The sequence below is a fragment of the Elephas maximus genome, chromosome 3 (assembly GCF_024166365.1).
Source record: "Elephas maximus indicus isolate mEleMax1 chromosome 3, mEleMax1 primary haplotype, whole genome shotgun sequence".
NCBI lineage: Eukaryota > Metazoa > Chordata > Mammalia > Proboscidea > Elephantidae > Elephas > Elephas maximus.
The window spans coordinates 97,582,557-97,603,692 of NC_064821.1; the positions used below are offsets into that span (position 1 = coordinate 97,582,557).

At 48.6% G+C, this 21,136-nt stretch overlaps 1 protein-coding gene across 1 annotated transcript; it reads right to left on the minus strand.

Annotated features, from left to right (window-relative positions):
• Positions 1 to 1,571: 1,571 nt before the first annotated feature.
• CDCP2 (CUB domain containing protein 2) lies at positions 1,572 to 20,853 on the minus strand. The gene is made up of 6 exons (XM_049875966.1): positions 20,775 to 20,853; positions 13,998 to 14,345; positions 10,699 to 11,034; positions 9,326 to 9,679; positions 5,231 to 5,409; positions 1,572 to 2,056 (listed from the first exon to the last, which is right to left on the minus strand). Exons 1-6 carry the CDS (start codon positions 20,851 to 20,853, stop codon positions 1,730 to 1,732), a joined length of 1,623 nt encoding a protein of 540 aa, XP_049731923.1. The 3' UTR covers positions 1,572 to 1,729.
• Positions 20,854 to 21,136: the final 283 nt, after the last annotated feature.

Below are 21,136 nucleotides of genomic sequence, written 5' to 3' on the forward strand. Positions count from 1 at the left end.
GCCCAGACCGACACAATTAATAAGAAGAAGCTAGGACTTCACCTCAGCTTTCCAAATGTCCAGGCAACTCTTTCTCCCTTGCTTAATTCGTTTCTTACCTTGTTGGCTTTTTTGTCTCTAGTTTTCTCACAAGTTACCAGCTCAACTGCCTTTTCCCCTTCCCAGTTATGCTCCACCAGACTGTAAGCATCTTGAGAGCAGGAATCTCATTTGACTTGTTCATTGCTTATGCCTGGAATCTGGCACAACACCAGGTACAAAGCCGGAAACCCATGAATGTTTGTTGGGTTGCTGAATGAGTTGTAACTGAGCTACCCGTAAAAACCAAACTCTGTTGCCGTTGAGTCCATTCCAACTCATAGTGACTCTATAGGACAGAGTAGAACTACCCCAACAAAGTTTCCAAGGAACAGCTGGTGGGTTCCAACTGCCAACATTTTGGTTAGCAGCCGTAGGTCTTAGCCACTTCACCACTAGGTCTCCAGTTGAACTGGAACTCTCCTTAATTGATAGCAATGGTCAACATGATCAATTTGGTAATTTCTGTTATGAAAGAGTTCACTTGAGTGATTCATTACACAAACATAAAGATAAGCAGAAAAAAGTGGTATATTATCCATTTATTTTTGTTTAGATTCTGCATATTTTTTATGAACAAGATTGCTCCACTTCTTGATACATAGCACTCTGGGGAGGGGTGGACCAATCTGCATAAGGATTCCAGAGGGCTTCTCACGGGGAAGGGTTAGGGTCCCCACCCCTGCTCCCTGTGATGAACTTAGAAAACTGTCGATGAACTGGAGTGGGTCTGGGTGAGTGGCAGGAGAAGGCACAGAGGACTCCAAAGAAAACTTATCTGAGAACAAGGATGGGCTGGTCATCTGAGCTCAACACCAGGGATAAAATCAGACACATGCAACTGCAGTCAGCTTTTCAGTCAAAGATCACAAGACATTTAAGGAAAAACTCCAACATGAAATATACCAGCCCTCAGCCTCTAGCCTCACTGCGGAGCACAGAGTGAGGCCTAACTGTGGTTTAGATAAGGATCTGACCCTGCAGGGCATCGCCACCTCAGTGGACAAGTATCCACCAGGATGTGCAGGATCGGGCTTCCACAGTGACGCCGTGTGGCAGGGACTGAAATGACAACACTACATGGGGTTTTAGGTTCCGCTCTCTGTTTGGAGTTTGGAGATAAGACTGGCCTGCTTTGGATTTCAAAGTCCTCAAGGTTCCTGTGTCAATTCAAGAAGGTGGAAGCCCCTGGATGAATACTGGGCTCCCTGCTTATGAAGGCTTGGGATGAGCCATTAGTTGGAAATGTAAGAGGTGCCCTTATTGGTGAAGCCCTCATACAAGTTCCAGAATGAGTCAGTTTTATCCACACTGTCCTCAGTGACTATAACTATCAGAAATTGACAAGTAACACAAACGGAGAGTTCTCTTCTGCAGTAGAATACCTTAAAATTAATAACAATGACAACAATTGCATACATGACATGCTATAGTATACAAAGCTCTTATCCGTTCATGCTCTTCTGTGAGCCTCACACCAGCCTGCGAAGTAGGCAGGACAGAACGGCAGTCCTGTGGAAACTGAGGCTTAGAGAGGGGCAGTGAGTTGCCCAAGGTCACCAAAAAGTCAGCAAGGCTCCATCCTACCCTGTTGTAGGGTCCCCAAGCTGTCTCCCAGGGAGGCCACATGCCAGGTCCCTATCCTGCCTGCTCACAGCAGCATCAGGACCACAATGGCAATGACCATGAGGACTCCCGCCAGGATGCAAAGGCCCAGGAAGACAATGTCACTGGTGTCCTGGGCCACCACAGCCACTGGGACTTCCAGTGCCTCCGCCTCAGCCCTAGGTGGCGCTTCCTGAAGGTGCTCAGCGGTGGCAGCATAGGGCCCAAGCCAGTCGGAGCCAGAGAGCAGGTGGACAGAAGCCTCCTTGCGCCGTGGCTCACAGAGGACTTCATACTCATGGATGTCATCCTGTTCACCATCCGAGAAGTCAATGTACAGAATGCTGACAATCACTGAAGTGTTGTTCCTTCTCTGTGGGGTCACAAGAGCGTTCAGTCACACCTGGAGGAGCCTGGGCTGACCCTCTTCCCCCAGATATTTGGGACTCAGTCCCAAGGGAGTAGAGCCCCAGGAACCTTCTAGTCCCAGCTCAGCCAATGACTCGCTTCCCACTCTGAGCCTCAGTGTCCCCATCTGTAAAAGGGGGTGAGAGCAATCTCTGGGTAGGACAAATGGTTAATATGCTCAACTAAGTCCTGGCTACGTATTGCCGAGAAAATTAGCTATTAAACTCCTACGGAGCAGTTCTACCTCGACACATGTGGGCTCACCATGAGTCAGAATCAACTCAACAGCAACTTTTTTCTTTTTTTGAATGAGGGTGAGATGTCTGGAAGAATAGTATCAGATTTGCTGGGCTGAAGTTTTCTCTGGCTTTAAAGAGATGGGGTCTATGAAAGATAGTAACAAGGACAATAACAGCTCACATTTTGGGGACATTTGCCAAGTTCTACCAAAAAAAAAAAAAAAACCATTGTCATTGAGGGGATTCAGACTCATGGCGACCCCATGTGTTACAGAGTAGAACTGCTCCATAGAGTTCTCTTAGCTGTACTCTTTACAAAAGCAGATTGCCAGGCCTTTCTTCCATGGTGCCTCTGGGTGGGTTTGAACTGCCAACCTTAGGTCTGTAGTTGAGTAGAAACTCTGCCCTCCAGGTACCTCTGCCAAGTTTCACAGACTCTATATTTTAAATGCATTATCTTATTTAATTCTCACAACAACCCTCTCTAACTGGTACTATCCATACTCCCATTCTACAAATGCAGAAACTGAGGCCCAGAGGTTAAATCACTTGTCTGAGATCAGACAGCACACTAGTGCCAGAGACTATATTCTCACCCAGATCTATCCAACTCTTAACTGTGCTTGGAGCCATCATGCCTCACTTAGACCAAAGAATGTGGAACGAAAGGGGACTTTTCAGAGCATAGAGTCCAATCCCCCTTCCTCAGCGATTTTACAGATGTCACTACGGAGGCCCAGCAAGGGCAATAACTTGTTCAGAGCTAAGTCCAGATGCCAGGTCTCCTGCCTCCTAGTTAGAAGCTCTGTCCCTCGTGTTGTGTCACCTTCCTTCTAGAATCTTTTCTCCCAATTATGTTCACACCAGGTGTCCTGCTATTAAATCCCTGGTCACACCAGCAGCATCACCATAGGCTTGGGAAGAGTAATTGAGCAGCTAGATGTGGGGGTCTGACACACTGTTGCCCTCCACATCCCCACGGGTGAGGGGGGTAGGAATCTAGTCACCCTGAGATTGTGGGGTGGTGGGGCCAGGGACTGAGGGACAGCATTATGATGGGCCACTTGGTGTGGTCTGGGGAGGGAGGCTGCAGTGATATAGGGCTGCTCTCCCCACCCATCCCAAATCTGCAGCCACCATTACACCCTTCAGGCTGCCCAAACTGCCCTGGTCAAGCAGGTGGCACTTCTGAGGTGGTGCTTCTAAAAACTGAAGCAGCCTAATACAGGAGCCAGAACCCTTGAGAAGTAGGAAGTACCCATCACTGGACACTGAGTGACTCCTTTGTTAAGGGTGAAGGGGAGTCACAACTCAGGAGAGTGCAGGAGTAGGTGACATTGTGGGTCTCGTCCAACTCTGGGCTTCCAAAAGGCTCTGATTCCATGTGCCCTCAGCCTGCCTGCCACCCCACCCTCTGAGGAGGACTTGTCTCCTGAATTTTTGTGATACAAAATCAGGCACTGGGCAAAGAAAGAAAGACAAGACCTGAAAGTGGAAAAGGAGTTAGTGGAAGGGACAAAGTGAATCTATAGAGAAGGGAGGAAAAAAATCACATAGGTAGGGGGTGGGGGAAAATTTTAGGGGTTTTTGATGAGTGAGAGACTTGAAGAGGAAAGAAAAGACCAGACAAGGTATGATATTGATAGTTATGAAATCAAGTCTGTAATGTTTTTTTAAGAGATGCAGGTAAAGGTTGGAATGACTTTTTTTTTTATTGCTTTTGACTATTCGAGCTATGCTTCTTTGAAAGCAACTCTATGCAGAGATTGGTCCTCATAGGTCTAGGATTTATAAGGGTTACACTAAGAATCTATGAACCTAAGTTTCTCAAATGCTGTTTCCAAGATATTGACTCAATGATTCTATGATTCTGTGATTCTGAGTTCTGGTGATGGTTCTGAGACTCTGCAATTCTGAATGTCTTTGAGTTCTTGTGTCTAGGATTTCATGATTCCCTGCTTCTGGGATTCTTTGTCTCCATCATTTCATGTCTCTTAGGAATGTGGTTTTGTCCCAAAGAAAATCCTGGGGGCACTTAGGGCATGGAGTGGGCGTGAGGGTGGAATATCTTAGCAACTAGGATTAATCCCTCTACTTTCTCATCTTCTCAGGTCAAAAAGATACTGACTTCCAGGAAGCTGGGAAGGCAGAGAGTAGGGCTAGAGGCGCCAAGGGCATACAATTGGCTAATGTTGGTGGGAGGTTGCTGGAAGGCCCATGACTTTTGCCCAGGCTCGGGAGTCTCTCAGATGGAGGTCACTGTTCCTTCTGACTCCACCTCCCTTCCTGACCTGTCCCTAAGAGTACAAACATCCTGGGTGCCTGGGCCACTGCCCAGTGACTCTCTGAGGGCCCTGAGCCTGGGTTCATGGCCTCCAAAATACAAGGATAATAGAAAAAATTCATTATTAACCCTCCCGGCCTTTTGAGAGAAGTGGATTCTGTTACTTGAAAGGCCCTTTTGTTTTCCTCAAGGGTGGATTTGGATCTCAATGCTGGGGGAGGGGCAGGCAGGAGGCAAGCTGGGCTCAAACAACTCTGTGTAATAAAGGGTTGAGAGCTGCGGTGTCCCCAGGAGCTCTGAAGGAGAAGGGGAGGAACCACAAGGAAGACCTCTGGTGGTGGCCCAGCCAGTAGAGCCTTGCTAGAGGAACGGCCAAGGGAGGATTTTAGGTTGTTGCTGGGGTATGCAGTGGGACCTCCCTCTTCTGTCTGCCCTATTTGAGTTCTTCATTGCATCTGTGCTGAGAAAGTGGATTGAGGTAAAGCAAAGAGGGGCTGAGTTCTGCACCCAGCCTTGGGTAGTCACCAAAGCCAGGAAGCTTTCAGCAATGGCAGGTGTCTTTCAGCAGGGGTCAGAGCCCCTCCCTTATTCCTGACCCCACTCCCCCAGTCCCTACCTGAGACTCAGTGCCGCAGGTGTCAAAGCGGGCCTGGATCCTGAAGTTGCTGCCAACTTCCTGGGCAGCACAGCTCCGGCTGCCAAGGTAGACCTTGGTCCGTTCCAGTGGGGCCAGTGTCTGTGCCGAGATCAGAATCTGGAAGTCCGTTCGGGAGCAACTCACGTTCATGGGCACCACTGGGAATGGGAAGGAGGAGCTGGAGGCCTAGGGGCAGGCAGCCTCACCTCCACCCTCCCCACTGCCCCAGGGTGGTGGACGGGGAAACCAGGTCCAGAGTACGGAAGGCTCTCATGCAGTCCTTACAGGGCACAGTGTGGGATATTTTACATATGTTGTTCCATTTAACTCCATCGGACTGTGAGCTCCCCAGGGGCAGGCATCCTCTGAGCCCAGCACAGATCTTGGCAGATGCAGGAATGCAAAATGAGTGACTGACAGAATGAATAAGTGAATATTCCTGATTATAATAAAAGCTATTCTTTGCTGATCACTTCATCATGTGCCAGGTAATTCATTCGATCATTTGTTCATTCAATTGTTTAACAAATATTTATTGATCGCCTACTATGTGTAGGCACTGTTCTAAGTGCCACAGGGACAGAAATAAGGAAAAAACAAAAAACAAAAACCCCTGTCCTCATGGAGCTCACATTCTAGTTGGGGGAGCGGGTAATAAATGTCAGAGGAAGGAAGGTCAGAAATAGGAGAAGCAAATGGAATGTGTGGTTAATTGCCTCCACAAACACCTGCCCCCTTTGCCATGAGACCAGCGGAACTGAAGAGTGCCTGGTTATCATTATTGAACATTTCAATCAAAGGTTCTAGAGAAGAATCCTGATCAGAAGGGAGAAAACACAAAAGAGGATTTCACACATACTTAGGGAATTTTTGGAGCTGTGGAGGCTGGATGAACCCCTGAAACTATTGCCTTGAGATAATCTTTAAGCCTAAACCAAAAATATCCCCTGAAGTCTTCTTAAAACCAAATAGTTTAGCTTAACTAGTAAAGAATGTCTGCTTTGAGCATTATGCTCTTTTAAGAACCTTCTATATAGGATCAAATGGACAACAGCAACTCGAAAGGTTAGCCAGGAACCTGAGGGGGCAGTGAGTTTATGTTAATGGGGGAGGAAAAATTCCAAAAAGGAGGGTGAGGATGGTTGCACAACTTGAAGAATGTAATCAGCGTCACTGAACTGTACATGTAAAGAAACTGTTAAATTGGTGTATGTTTTGCTGTGCACATTCTCAACAACAGCAACAATAAAATAAATTATATATATATATATATCTAAGAGTCAGAGTGTTCTGGAGGAAAATCAAGCAAAGGAGAAAGACAGGGAGAGCAGATGGGGTGGGGGTGGAGTTGTGATTTTTAAAAGGGTGCTGAGGGAAGGCTTCACTTTCCCTCCCTGCACTGACCCTGTGGGGTAAGCCCATTTCATGGTTTTGGAAGCTCTGAGAGGTGGTAGTGTTTGTGGTCACCAAGCTAGAATTTCGACCTTTGTGTCTAGAGGGTTCCAAAGTCTGTGATCTCTCCGCTCTATTTGGCTGTCCCTGCGCACTCCCGGCCAGGGGCTGTGAGTGTGACTTTAAGTGTTGAGGTGAGCACATGTGTGTAGTGTGTGTGTGTGTTTGGGGATGGGTAGGGGGCAGGGAGGAAAGGGGGGTGACTGGATGAAGGGAAAAGGAGAGAGCTGAGCGGCAGAGGCCTGGAACTCTCAACCCCTCTACGGGAAATGCCTCAGACATATTTCAGCTTCTGGTGTCTGGGCAGTCGGGGATTTATGGGCCCACTGTCTCCCATGATGATGGTGGTGGCGCTGAACTGTGTGTCACCCCTGATTGATGCTGAGGCCGCCCTCCCAGCGGGAAGGCCGCCTGCAACCCAGGTTGCAGCTGGAGCCTCGCGGCATGAGCGCCCCTGTCTGACCCTGGGCTCCCACTGGGATCTGAGCAGGGAGGTGGTAGTGGGGTGGGGGGGAGATGGGGGCAGAGGCTTCTGCTCTGAAGCCCCTGACACAGAATTCAAGCTAGAGCCGTCTCTACCCTCAGTCTCTGGAGACAAAGACGGGAAGGGGCTGGTCCAAAATAACACAGAGCAAGGAGAGGACCTGGGCTAGGAAATCAGACAATCAGAGCCAAAGGGACTCTGAAGATCATTCAGCCCATGTCCTCGTTCTACAGGTGGAAACACTGAGACCTGGAGAGAGAAAATGACAGGCCAACTAGCCCGATGGAGACTGGCTCTTCAGAGTTCTTTCCAGTGCTCCCGGGTCCACGACGCAGACTCAGAGAAGGCGGTTGCCCTGCAGAGGGGCCGTGGGTGTCCTCCAGCTCTCTTCCCCAATTTATGAAGGAGCTGACTGAGGCCCACGGTCATCCCTCTGCAACTAGATTTGTTTAACGTGCTCAGCTGATAACAAAGGCTGGAGGTTTGAGTCCACTCAGAGGCACCTCAGAAGAAAAGTCTAGCGATCTACTTCCAAAAAATCAGCCACTGAAAATCCTACGGAGCACAGTTCTACTCTGACACACGTGGGGTCACCATGAGTAGGAATTGACTTGACGGCAACTGGTTACGGGGTAGTTCACTGCAGCTCTAATCTCCCCGCCCCATTGCTGAGGCCTCAAACTCCTCTTGTGAGTGGATGAGGAAAGAGGAAACACCTTTCCGCTGACCGACAGGCCTGAGGCATGTGAGGGAAACAAAGCCACCCCCAGCAATAATGTCCTTGGAGCCACGCACTATGACCTGCATTACCTCATTTCAGCTTCACAACCACCTGTCTAGGCAACTTCTCAGCCCCTTTTTTACATGAGCCGTCTTGCCGGGTCACAGCCAGTAAATGGCAGCGTTGCATGTGGCCTTGATCTGTCTGAGCTCAGCCCTGGGCTCCCCTCCCCTGGGCCCTGCCCAGCCACTCAAGAAAGATGTCATGGATTGAATTGTTCCCCCGCAAAAATATGTGTTGAAATCCTAACTCCTATACCTGTGGAAAGGGGCCCTGGTGGGGCAACGGTTAAGAGCTCAGGCTGCTAACCGAAAGGTTAGTGGTTCGAACTCACCCAGTGGCTCCATGGGAGAAAGACCTGGCAATCTGCACCAAGCCCACTTCCCACTGAGTCGAATCAAACTCATAGTGACTCTATAGGACAGAGTAGAACTGCCCCATTGGTTTTCCAAGGCTGTAATCTTCATGGAAGCAAACTACCTCATCTTTCTCCTGTGGAGCAGCTGGTGGGTTCGAACCGCCAACCTTTCAGTTAACAACCGAGTGCTTAACCACTGCACCACCACAGCTCCTCCGGTAAAGATTACAGCCTAGAAAACCCTATGGAGTGCCGTTCTACTCTGTTACATGGGGTCGCTATGAGTCAATCAGTCAATGGCACCCAACAACGACAGCAACATACTTGTGGATGTAAGCCCATTTGGGAATAGGGTTTCCTTGTTATGTTAGTGGGGCCAGTGGGTATAGGGCATGTCCTAAACCTAATCACTTCTGAGATAGAAAAAGAGCAGATTAGATAGAGGAGAAAGTACAAAGGATGCCAAGTGAAGATCACCAAGGAACTGAGGGACACTGGGACTACAGAAGCTGAGACAAGAATTTTCTCTCAGAGCCAATAGAGAGCCTTCCCCTAGAGCCGGTGCCTGCATTTGAACTTCTATCCTCCTAAACTGGGAGAAAATAAATTCCTGTTCTTAACCACCACCCACTTGTAGTATTTCTCTTACAGCAGCTGTAGATAAATAAGACAAAGGCAAAGGCAGAGAAAGGCGCTTCTGAGTGGACAAGAACCACCAACCTTTCAGTTAATAGCCAAGTGCTTAACTGTTGACAGCACTGAGCTGGAGAGGGGAGGAATTCAGGATTATGGAACTGGGATCTGAAAAAAGAAGCCCCAATGGAATAAGCAAAGGTCCCAGGGGAGTCCTTGGCAGAGGTCTAGCCACCCAAGAAGGGGCTGCGGACCATTCATGGGGGTCAGGACTAGTTGGTGGGATAAGGAAGGAGACTGCAAAGATCTGGGACCCGTGCCTGACCTTCCTCCACCAGCGCGCCCACACCCTCAACCCCAGCTGACCTCCAATGTAGGCCACAGAGAAGCCCCTGCGGGTGGTGCTGCGATCCGTGTGCAGCAGGAGCAGGAGCTGGTTCTGGCTGGAGGTGATGGGTGGAGGTAGGTGATGGCCACACCAACTCCCCAGCAGGGGCGCCTCCTCGCTCGCCCCATCGAAGGCCACCAGATGGTCAAAGTCACAGGTCCTGGTCAGGCTGTTGGGCTCCTCCAGGTCCAGGTCCAGGAAGAAGACCTTGACCCGGTAGCCAGGAGGCAGGCGAATGATCCAGTGGCACCGGATGTTGTTGGGGTAGGAGCTGGGGTACTGTGGGCTGGAGAAGTTGCCCCGCATGAACGTGTACACCTCCTGGCATTCTCCTGGGTCAGAGAGGGGGTGGACAGAGCAATGGTGAGGAGGCTGGGGACTGTCACCCTCTGCAGCTACAGCTTCAGCAGCAGGTGCTAAGGAGGTCCTAAAGGTGTCCCTGCCAGCTGTGGGCACCATGGGCAGCAAACCAGACAACTAGCTGATCCCAAACCCTGCTTTAAACTGAAACCAGCTGAGGGCTGGGACTTTCATTCCAACTGTCAATCCCCAGGGAGTGCTGGTCACTGTTAATAATTCAAATAATATTTAACACCTGTCCTCAGAGTTGAATCCAAACTCCCTGGCTTGACAAACAAGGTAGTTTGTAATCCAGCCTTCCCACTTTCCTCACTGCCCTTCATCCATTCCTACATCCCAGCCTCAGCAAACATCTAGTACTACAAGCACACCACACCCTCTCTATGCTTCATGCCTTTGTACATGCTGTTCCCCTGCTTGGAACACTGTTCCCTTCCTTCAGCCTCTGGCTAGCTCTTTCAAGGCTCTGCTCCAGTCTCTCCTCCTCCAGGAAGTCACCTATGATTCTTTCTGTTACATAGCAGAGACCACAATGGGTTGTCCCATTGTCAGTTTCCTTATCCATCTCCCTCACTAGACTGGGAAGTCGTCAAGGGTTCACTCATTTCTACAAATTTTAATCGAGTACCTACTACGTGTCAGGTACAAAGATTAGCTCATAAGGAACTCCCAGGACGAGGAGATGGACATGCAAACCACATACACAAGTGATCATAAGCGTTAGGTCAGTGTTATGAAAAAGCTTCTGTGAGGAGTTGACAGAAGGTATTAATTCTGTCTGAGTGGATCAGGGACGTCTTCACAGGGGAGGTGACATGCTTATGCCTTGGCATTGGCCAGGCAGGGTAGGGTGTGCTAGAGCACTCCACGCAGAGAGTAGAGAAAGTGCAAGGCTCCCAGGTGGGAAAGTGTGACCCCTGCAAGCATAGTGGGGAGGCAGGAGCCCGGCATGCCCAGGGGGACTAGCAGGTGTAGCTCCAGCCTCTCCTACCGGAGAAGTAGTAGGCTTTGAAGCCCCGGCCTCCGATGTTGAAGTCAGACTTGAAGATCACCTGCAGTTCGTGGTCCAGGGACACAAGGGTGGGAGGCTTGGCGCTACCACAGTAGTGGTGCCTGTGGGCGGGACCTGGCCCCCTGAACACGGCCACGTAGTCATAGGTGCAGTCTTCGTTGCCTTCCACCTGGAAGTCCATGAACACCAGCTTGACGGTGGCGGGGCCAGTGGCCCGGATCACCCAGTGACATTCCACATTGTTGGGGTACTTGTTGGGGTACTCAGGGCTGGTGAGGACCCCTGACAGGCCCGTCAGGACACCACCGCAGACATCTGCAAGGGAGCTCACTCAGACTGATGTTTCTCCCTCCCCACAGCTCCCCAATCTCCTCCCTTGGGAACCAGAGACCCCCAACCAGCTGCCCACATAGGTATCTCATGGGAACCTCATTACCCTTCACTGAGGCCTAGCACTTAGCACATGGGCCATCTTTTTTAACCTTTACCGTAACCCTAGGAGGAGTGTAATGTTGTTTCTCCCATTTTACAGGTGTGAAAACAAAGGCACAGAAAAGTTAAATATCTTACCTGTCTGAGTTAGGGTTTGGCCGGTGCCAGACCTTGGTGCAAGGATTTGAGCGCAAGGAGTTTAATGGGGAGGTGCAGGCAGCCCCAGGTGGGGAGTGAGGGAGTGGGACAGTGACGAGGAGGTGCTGTCTCCCCTAAAGGGCAGTGGCAAGTGGGCAACGGGTGGTGAACCCTGCTAAGGTGTGAAACATACACCTCAGAGCTATATCACCCTAGGAGTGAGGCAGCTGGGATGTTTATACACCAACTCCTGAGAGTCCAGGTCAAGGGCTGCTGGGGCATAGGGGTGACCTTCTGTCTTCAGAAAAAGCCCTCAGGCAGAGCTGTGGAGGTTGGCAGGAGTATACTGAGATGGCAAGGCCCAAGGGACATGGGCAAGGCCCTGACAGCAGGTCATCCAGCAGGTAACTGGGAGAGTGGGACTTGAACCCAGGGAGACTAACTATAGAGCCTGGGCACTTAATCCTTGTGACCTTCACTGCCCGCCTCCTACCAGCCCAGAGGGCACAGGGCCAAGGTGCCTGAATCAGGCATGGTGTCACACCTCCCTAACAGATGAGGAAAATGAGAATTAGAGAGAGGGTCTGATGAAGTAGAGGCAAGCTTAAAGTCTGAATCAGGTGTCTTCCTAGCTATGCCTTTTGTTAGCTGTGTGACTCTGGGCAAGTAACCCAGCCTCTCTGAGCCTCGTCTGAATATTAGAAATTGTAAGACCTGCCAAGCCTAAACCACAGGGCTAAGACTTGTGCACAGTCCGAGAAGATGCTGGTGAAAGCCCTTAGGAACCTGGCACAGCCCGCACAACCATAAGGCAGGTGAGGATGAATGCTGTGACTGGCTCAAGGTCACCTGCAGGAAGAAGCACAGTCGGTGTATTTCCCAAGACTCCAGGATCTCACCCATGGCCTAGCTATGTGGATGGAGCACAGGCCTGGGCGTCTAATGACGTGGCTTCTTGTCCCAGCACTGTCCCCTCCAGCTGTGTGACATTGAGCAGGCACATTCCCTCTCTGGGCCTCAGATTTATTGTCTGTGCCAGTGCTAACTAACATCCTTAGCAGAGGCTTGCAAACTGTGCTTCAGGGCTCCATGGTGGCTCTTGGGCGTCTGCAGGCATATGGGGCAAATTTTATTCTGCTTATTTCAAGTCATTTATTTTTCAAACCATTTTTTAACGTAATTAAAAGACAGCACCCAGAGCCACGTGTCTTATATGTAAAGATTTAACTTAATGGAGGCCACCAGTCGTGACTTGCGTTTTCAATGATTGGCTTATAATAAGTAAATGTTAAAAATACGAACTTACAAAATCAACATATACCGCTAAAACCCTGCCTTTATCTCTTTTATATACCAGGGATCTACATAAGGCTCTATTCAACGTAAGCATACTCTGTTTTTTAAAAAGTTGGAAAACATTGCCTATGGTATTATGACTTTGATATCCTACCGTTCTAAAAATCTAACGGTCTAAAATTCCAAAACTATGATTAAATCTGTCTATGATGTTTGCCCTGATGGCATAGTGGTTAAGCGCTCGGCTGCTAACTGAATGGTCAGTGGTTCGAACCCACCAGCCACTTCGCAGGAGTAAAATATGGCTGTCGGCTTCTGTAAAGATCTGCAGCCTTGGACACCCTGTGGGGCAGATCTGCTTTGTCCTACAGGGTTGGTATGAGTTGGAATCAACTCCATGGCTGTGAGTTTTTTGGTTTTTATGATTCTTGCATTTTTGGGTGGTACAAGTGGTTAACGTGCCTGGCTGCTAACCAAAAAAGGTTGGAGGTTTGAGTCCACCCGGAGGCACTTCAGAAGAAAAGCCTGGTGATCTACTTCCAAAAAATTGGCCATTGAAAGCCCTATGGAGCACAATTCTACTCTGACACACATAGGGTCACCATGAATCAACACCTACTGAAAGGCAGCTGGTTACAAATACAGCAGGGACCAGGTGTTCCATCAGAGAGTGCCTGGATCACTGCTGTTGGGCCCTGTGGCACAACAGGAGTCTCTGCAGTTGTCTATTTGCTTGAGCTGACATTAATAGGGCCTTTGGTTTTGACTTAGGGAGAAGGGAGGAAGTTTGAGTCTGTGCACAGAAGCCTGAAGACAAGGAGTGAGTAGAAGAAATAAGCAAAAAGTGCAAAATCTCTGCTCCCAGCCTGGACTCAATGCAGATTTCAAGCCAGGACACGGAGGGAAGGCTTAGGAACCCACGGTAAAAGAGGTGCATTCAGGGAAGGCCACCAGCTCCACCTAGCCCCTTATGTACCTTCCACTCCTAAGGACTTGGTGGATAGAGGGGGTCTGCTGAGCCTGGGAAGCAGTAGGGTGCTTCAGAAGGCATCAGCAGCGGTGGCATAGTGGTGCCCCTCGTGTGGCCAGATGCCGTGACATGGGATAAGAAGGGCAAAGGTAGACAGCACGAGAGTCCTCATTCCTGAGCACAACGAGACCCTCTGGGGCTCCAGAAATGATGGAGGGAGAAGTGGGGAATGCTGCCATGAAGGTGAGAACCCACAACTACCAAGATGTGGTAATGAACATTGGGGCTGCCTTTGCCCCGTGAGCTATGAGAACAGGACCACCCAGGTTACAGAGCAAACTAACGTGCCAAGATGCTGAGACCCCACAGATCTACCCTTGGCCCGCGGCCCTACCCACCTCCACCAAGGCCCACCCTTTCCAACCACGAGTCCTCCCTTGACCTTTCTGGTAGGCTGCAGAAAAGCCATGGCTGGCCACATGCTTGTCCGAGTGGAAGACGACCAACATGACGTGCCATGAGGAGGAGAACGGTGGCGGGGGCACCTGGCCACAGAACCTCCCCAGCAGGTTGCCCTTGTCTCCAGAGGCCCCATTGTAGATCTCTAGGAAGTCGAAGCTGCAGGTGTCGTGGTACTCCAGGTCGAAGGCATGGAAAGTGAGCAGCACGGAGGATCCCTCAGCCACCACAATCAGCCAGTTGCACTCTATGTTGTAGGGGTAGAGCCTGGGGAAGTTGGGGCTGGAGAAGTTTCCGGAAGGTGCTGAGAGCACACCCCCACACTTGACACCTGGGGTGAGAGGGAAAGATGGTTCAGAGTCAGCGCTGGGGTCTTGGGTAAGTGTGGCAAGGGTGGTGGGCCCAGCTACAAGCTGGGTCTTTGGGATGGGATGAGGGAGGGTAAAACCATGGTCCTACATCAACACATTTGCTCATTATTCATTCGTTTACTTATTTATTCTTCAAATGCTTATGAAGCACTCTTTTATTCATTCAGCAAATATTGTTTGAGTGCTAGGCATTATTTTAGGTGCTGGGGATACAGCAGGAAAAAAGCAGATAAAAATTACTGCTCTCAAGGAACTTGCATGATAGTGAAGAAGACAGAAAGTAAATCTGATAAGTATATTAAGTAATAATAACTTCTATGGAGAAAAATAAAGCAAGAAAAAGGGATACGAAGTACCAGGGGTGGGTTTGTAATTTTAGATAAAACACCTACTATACGTCAGGCCCTAGATATATGCATTAAAAAAAAAAAAACTGTTGCCATCGAGTTGATTCTTATTCATAATGACCCTATAGGACAGAATAGAACAGCCCCATACGGTTTCCAAGGAGCCTTTGGTGGATTTGAACTGTGGACCTCTTGGTTAGCAGCCGTAGCTCTTAACCACGACACCACCAGGGCTTCTAGATATATGCAGTAAGAAATTTAAAATTTAATAATGATAATCCCCTCCCCAGTGAAAATGTGCACAACCTATTACAACATAAAAAGTACATTCCTGTGTGTACAAATTTGCTTGCATTTCAAAAAAGAAAACAATGGAAGGAAGCTAATAAAAATGGTTCTGTTGGGCAAAGGGGCAAACAGGCAAGGGAACAGGAAGATCACTAGACCTCTCTAAATGTAACTTGTCTTACAATTTTGACTTTTTAATGATGTAAAATATTTTACATAATTTAAAAAGACTTTTTAAAAAAGAGCCCCCTAAAAATCTCCAACAAACTGAAACAAACATAATTATTTTTAAGGATCCCTAGTAGTGCAACAGTTCAGTGCTCAGCTGGTAACCAAAAGGTCAGTGATTGGAATCCACCAGCCGCTCCACGAGAGAAAGACCTGGTGATCTGCTCCCGTAAAGACTACAGCCTAGAAAACCCTAAGGGAAGCTCTACTGTGTCACCTGGAGTCACTATGAATCAAAAGTGGACTCATAGCACCCAACAAAAACAACAACATATTGAGTTGGAGGCACACCCACATGGAGAAAAATGATTTCAAACGACTTTGAAACATGGTATTTTACCTGTGCATCCCTAGGGAGCTATATCCTAAGGAAAAAATGGACCACCAAGAAATCTTAAACTACGTTCAGTAGACTTACTATTAGTAATAATATTAAAAATTACTATTTTACAAGTATGATATATGTTGGAATAAAGCGATTATATATATTAATGTCAATAGAAACCGAGATTCTCATTATAAAAGAGATACAAATATAAAACATGAATATAAAATCCTTGTGATCTTCAATTTGAATTAAAAATATCAGTATGAACTTAAGGTTTTTTTATTTCTAAACATGTTAATATCCTGGCTCTGTCCACTGAAAGGGCCTAGATGTAACGATTAAGTCAGTAGCATTTTCCACCCTAGGGCTTAGGTCAGGAATCTCATTTCCAACCAGGGTTCTTTGGAGAAATGGCTGGTATCAGGTCTAGAACAAGAAACACACAAGATAAACACTTGAGACGTTTTGTCACACTGGAAAGCAAAGAATTAAACAAAAAACTCGTCGCTGTCGAGTTGATTCTATCTCATAGAGACCGCATAGGACAGAGTAGAACTGCCCCATAGGGCTTCCGAGGAGCAGCTGGTGGATTCAAGCTGCCGACCTTTTGGTTAGCAGCTGCGCTCTTAGCCACTGCGCCACCAGGGCTCCTAGAAAGCAGTGATTGAAAGCTACTGGGATTGTGCCAAAAGACACAGGAACCTATGTGAAGGGACACCCACGGGCTAAAGATGGTCAATTTGAGCCCTGAGAAAGATTACAGCAGATTAGAACACATCAAATATATAAAAATTCATGAATTCACAATGAAAACCCAGAAGAAATTAAAAGAAACTCATTGGCTACCTTTAGAGGGTCCTGGGATACTAACTCATGTTTTCAAAAATCTGTATGTAGAAGCCACGGAGGCTGGAGGAACCCTTGAGACTACTGTCCTGAGATAATCTTCACACCTTAAACCAAAAACATCTCTTGAGGTCTTCTTAAAATCAAACAATAGTTTAGTTTAATTAGGAAAGAAGGTCGGCTTTGAGCATTGTGCTCTTTTGAGATCTATCTACGTGAGATGAAGTAGACAACAGCAACACAACAAATTAGATAGGAACCTTAGTGGGCAGTGAATTTATGTCAAGGGGAGGAACAAGTCAGAAAAGGAAGGTGAGAATGGTTGCACAACTCTTGAAGGATGTAATCCATGTCACTGAATTGTACATGGAGAAACTGTTAAACTGATGTACGTCCCGCTGTATATATTCTCAAAAACAACAAAATAATAAATTAATTTTAAAAATAAATAGTAAAAAAAAAAATACATGGAAAGGAAAAAAATTAAGCATCTATTTTGCCTTTCCTGTATGGAATGAGGAAACTCTGGTGGTGTAGTAGTTAAAAGCTATAGCTGTTGACCAAAAAGGTCGACAGTTCAAATCCACTAGGTGCTCCTTGGAAACTCTATGGGGGCAGTTCTACTCTGTCCTGTAGGATTGCTATGAGTTGGAATCAACTCAACAGCAACTGGTTTGGTGTTTTTTTTGTTTGTTTGTTTTGGTATAAATTGAGACCCCCTGGCCCTGACTCCCAGTCTGCTGTAGACATTGAACTTGGAACATGGCTGGGGCCACAACCCGCACAACTGCCTGCACCCAAGCCAGAGCCTCCACCAGCTCTCTGTATATAAAGCATCTTTTTCTGTTAGAGATCTATCCCGAAGTGTTATATGATTCTAGAGATTGGTTTTAAATTTTTTCAGATGACCCCAGAATACATATGCGGTGGAATAGAAGAAATAAGAAAGACAGGATGTTGATAATTGTTGAAGATGGTTGAGGGAGACACAGAGATTCATTATGCTATTTTCTCTACTTTGTGTATGTTTGAAATTTTTCGTAATTAAAGTAAAAAAAAAAAAAACAAAAAAACCAGCACATTCTTGGTTACTATTATGGATTGAATTGTGTTCCCCAAAAAGACATATTGAAGTCCTAACCCCTGGTACCAGTGAAGGTGACCTAGTTTGGAAATAGTCTTTGAAGATGTTATCAGTTAAATCAGCAAGAGGTCATACCAGAGTAGGGTGGATCCTAACCCAGTCTGAGTGGGTGTCCTATAAAAGAAACACAGAGAGACAGACGGAGGAAAGACAGCCATGCGAAGCTGCATGTACAAGCTAAGGAGGGCCTGGGGCTACCAAAAACTGGGAGAGACAAGAAAGGATCTTCCCTTAGAGACTTTGGAAGGGACATGGCCTTGCCAACAAGATGATGTGAACTTCTACCCTCCAGAGCTGTGAGACAAGAAATTTCTGTTCTCCCAAGGCACACATTTAGTGGCCCTTTGTTATGGCAGCCCCAGGAGAGGAAGGCAGTCACTCTCAGTGAGCTTGCCGCAACCACCCTGTGCACAGTTGAAACCCTCTCCCCACCCCCCATACACCTCTTCTGCTCTCATTTTCTCATAGCACTCATCACCACCTAACATACTGCTTATCTTCCTTATTTATTTGGTTTATTACCAGTCTCTCCTCACCAAAATGTAAGTTCTGTGAGGGCAGGGACTTTTGTCTGTTTTATTATCTACTGTAGAACAGTACCTGGCACAAAGCAGATACGCAGTGTATATCATCCTCACAAAAACCAAACCCATTGCCATCAAGTGGATTCCGACTCATAGCATCCCTATAGGGTAGAGTAGAACTGCCCCATAGAATTTCCAAGGAGTGCCTGGTGGATTTGAACTGCCGACCTTTTGGTTAGCACTCATAGCTCTTAACTACTACGCCACCAGGGTTTCCCATCCTTACAAACGCCCCCCAAAATAGGCAGGGCAGGTATTATTGCCTCCATTTTATAGATGGGAAAACTGAAGCTGAGAAAGGGAAATTTCTTGCTGTCACTGACATCTATTGTTTTGGTTTGCTCAACACCCCTTCCTCCACCTTTTGCAAAAAAAGACTCCCTCTTTTAGGCTCTGCTGCCGTCCTCTGCCTCCATGCAGTAACCCTCCCTCTTCCTCCCCTGCTGAGAGGGGGACACATGACTTGGGGGGGCCTACCGCTACCCCCACCCCCTACCACTACTACAGTGACTGGCCTCAGGTGTGCATTTGCTTCAGGCCAGGCCAGGGGCCTTCTCAGGAATGCCTGGAGGGGAGCCCTTTCCTCCCTGGCCCCTAGGCTGGGAAGGGGAGCCCTGGGCAGGGCCATGCTCAGGGCTCGTGGAGAAAGCCTGACAGCAGAGGGCAAGAACCATGTGAAAAATGCAAATGGCCCTGGAGCCTTGCTGCCCTGGTTGCAAGCATCCCTGAGCCCAGCTTCTGCCTTCCTGGCTACAGAATGAACGAATTCCACTTTTTCCTTAAACTCATCCAGGTTGAGTTTCTGTCACTTGCAACCAAAAGAACCCTGAAGAGTACATTTGACCAAAGTCCTTGTAAAAGTCCTTGTAAGAGAGTACATATTCCAGGCAGTGTGTGCCCTGTGCTGGGCCTGTGTTGATCCAGAATGTGCTCCTGCCCTGGCAAGCTCACAGTTGGGAGGGTGGGGAAGGAGTTGGGCAAATGAGACAAAGGCATGCAATGTGATTGGGCTATGGCCAAAGCCACCTGGGGGCTCTAGGGCCCAGAGAGGGAGGCCAATCTTGTTGGGCCATCAGTAGCTATAAGGAGGGAGGAGCTTCACTGAAAATGTGATATTTTCATTTGACTAGAAAGAGAAAGTGTTATTAGATGGAAAGATATGGGGGGAGGAGGTAGAACAGCATGCTAGGAAGGAACTGGCGTGATCACCTGGCCACCCTGAACCTCAGTAATTCATCTGTGAAATGGGAATAATGATCCTTCCCTTGCTGGGTTGCTGTGAGCACTGATGAGATAAAGGCTGCGCGAGGGCCGAACAGATGGACACCCCAGATCACAGTATTGGCTCCCTGCCTGGACCTGGGGCAGAAGGGGGCAGGGACAGTGTCTGATTGGTGCCTTTATGGCAGGAGGACAGAGGGGACATTCTGTCCAGTGCCTGTCCTTGTCTCCTCCCGCTACCTCACCTTCCCCAGTCTGGCCTCCAGATCTGGAATGGGTCCACCCACAGGGCAGGAAAAGCCGTGAGAGCATAGGAACAGAACTCCCAGAGGCCCACAAGTGAAGGTTTTATTCCAGGATGCAGCCAGGCACCCTGACGCCGAGAGCCACCCCAAGGCCATGATGTCCTGGTAGCTCCTCCCACCACCTAGGTATAGGGTGAGACCCTGGGTGCTCACCCCATCTCTGCATGGATGAGGTGGCTGGCAAGTTACGAGTTTTCCCTGAGTCCCACTTTAGCCTCCAGAAAAGCTGGCTGTTTACGGAGCCCCAAGTACGTGCAAGGCCCCTTGAAAAAGGGGGAAATGGTATGGCCCTACCTTTCAGGGAAAGGAAGACGGGCAAACAATGCTCACAGGGTGGATCAGTGTGGGGCAGCCTGTTGCAGATCGTGCAGGCAGGGGGTTCAGGGAGCTCAGGGAGGGAGCATTTCAGGGTTTTGGAGGGATGTGGAAGGCTTCATGCAGGAGATGGTACTTGAACTGAGCCTTGAAGGATGAGCCAGATATTTCTACCTTCCACCTAAGAATGTGGGAAAAGAGAAAAGGGAGCTTCCAGGCAGAGGGGACAACTGGGCGAGACTCTGAGGGTGGTGTCAAAGCACAGGATGCCCAAGGCAGTACAGGGAACTGAGGCTTGATTCCATGTAGAAATTGGAGCCAACACTTGGGGCACACCGAATGCGGTGATGAAGGACCTTGATTTCACCGGGCTGGCAGTAGGGAAGTAGGGCAGGTTCTCAGGAGGAGAGTAAAGGCTCCTTCCAGCGGTAAATTTGGTAGTTCTCTGAGCCATTCCTTTCCCCCTTGGTAACCACACAGCCTTGGACAGATGACTCGGCCTCTCTAGCCCTCAATTTCCTCATTTGTAAAATGGGGATTTCAAACTTCGTCGTGAAGATTAAATGCAATTGTACATGTAAACCCTCAGCACATAGTAGGCACTCAATAAATACTGTCCTCACCCGATTTCAGAAACAAATGCATCCTCAACTCAGCCAACTCCCATAAAAGGTCCTCCGGCCTTCTGAATTCCCACATAGAAACCCCCTGAGACCCTGACTGCAGCCTGCCCACACCTCCTCTCTGTCCTTCCCATTCCTGCCTGTCCCCAAGGGCTCCTACCTTTCATGGCTTGAGCACTGGGCCCTGGGCCCAGCAGTGCCACTGCCAGGAGCAAACAGGATCCCAACACTGCCACCATCTCCTCACCAGGACCTCCACAGGTCTTCAGAGTTCAGGGTAGGCCGGAGACCAGGGGTCCTCGGGCCCAGGGGTCTGGAGCAGGGGAAAGGGAGGTGAGGCTGAAGGGCCTCCACGTTAATGGCGGTGTGAATAATTCATCACCCCTCGCATTAGTAAGCTGATCCAGGTGCTTCCTTCACTCCACCCTGAGGTGACGGATCCAGTGTCACCGGGTTTACACGTTCTGAGATCTGCACTGGCCACACTGGATGGGAAGGGGGGCCACCTGGGCCTGAAAGGAA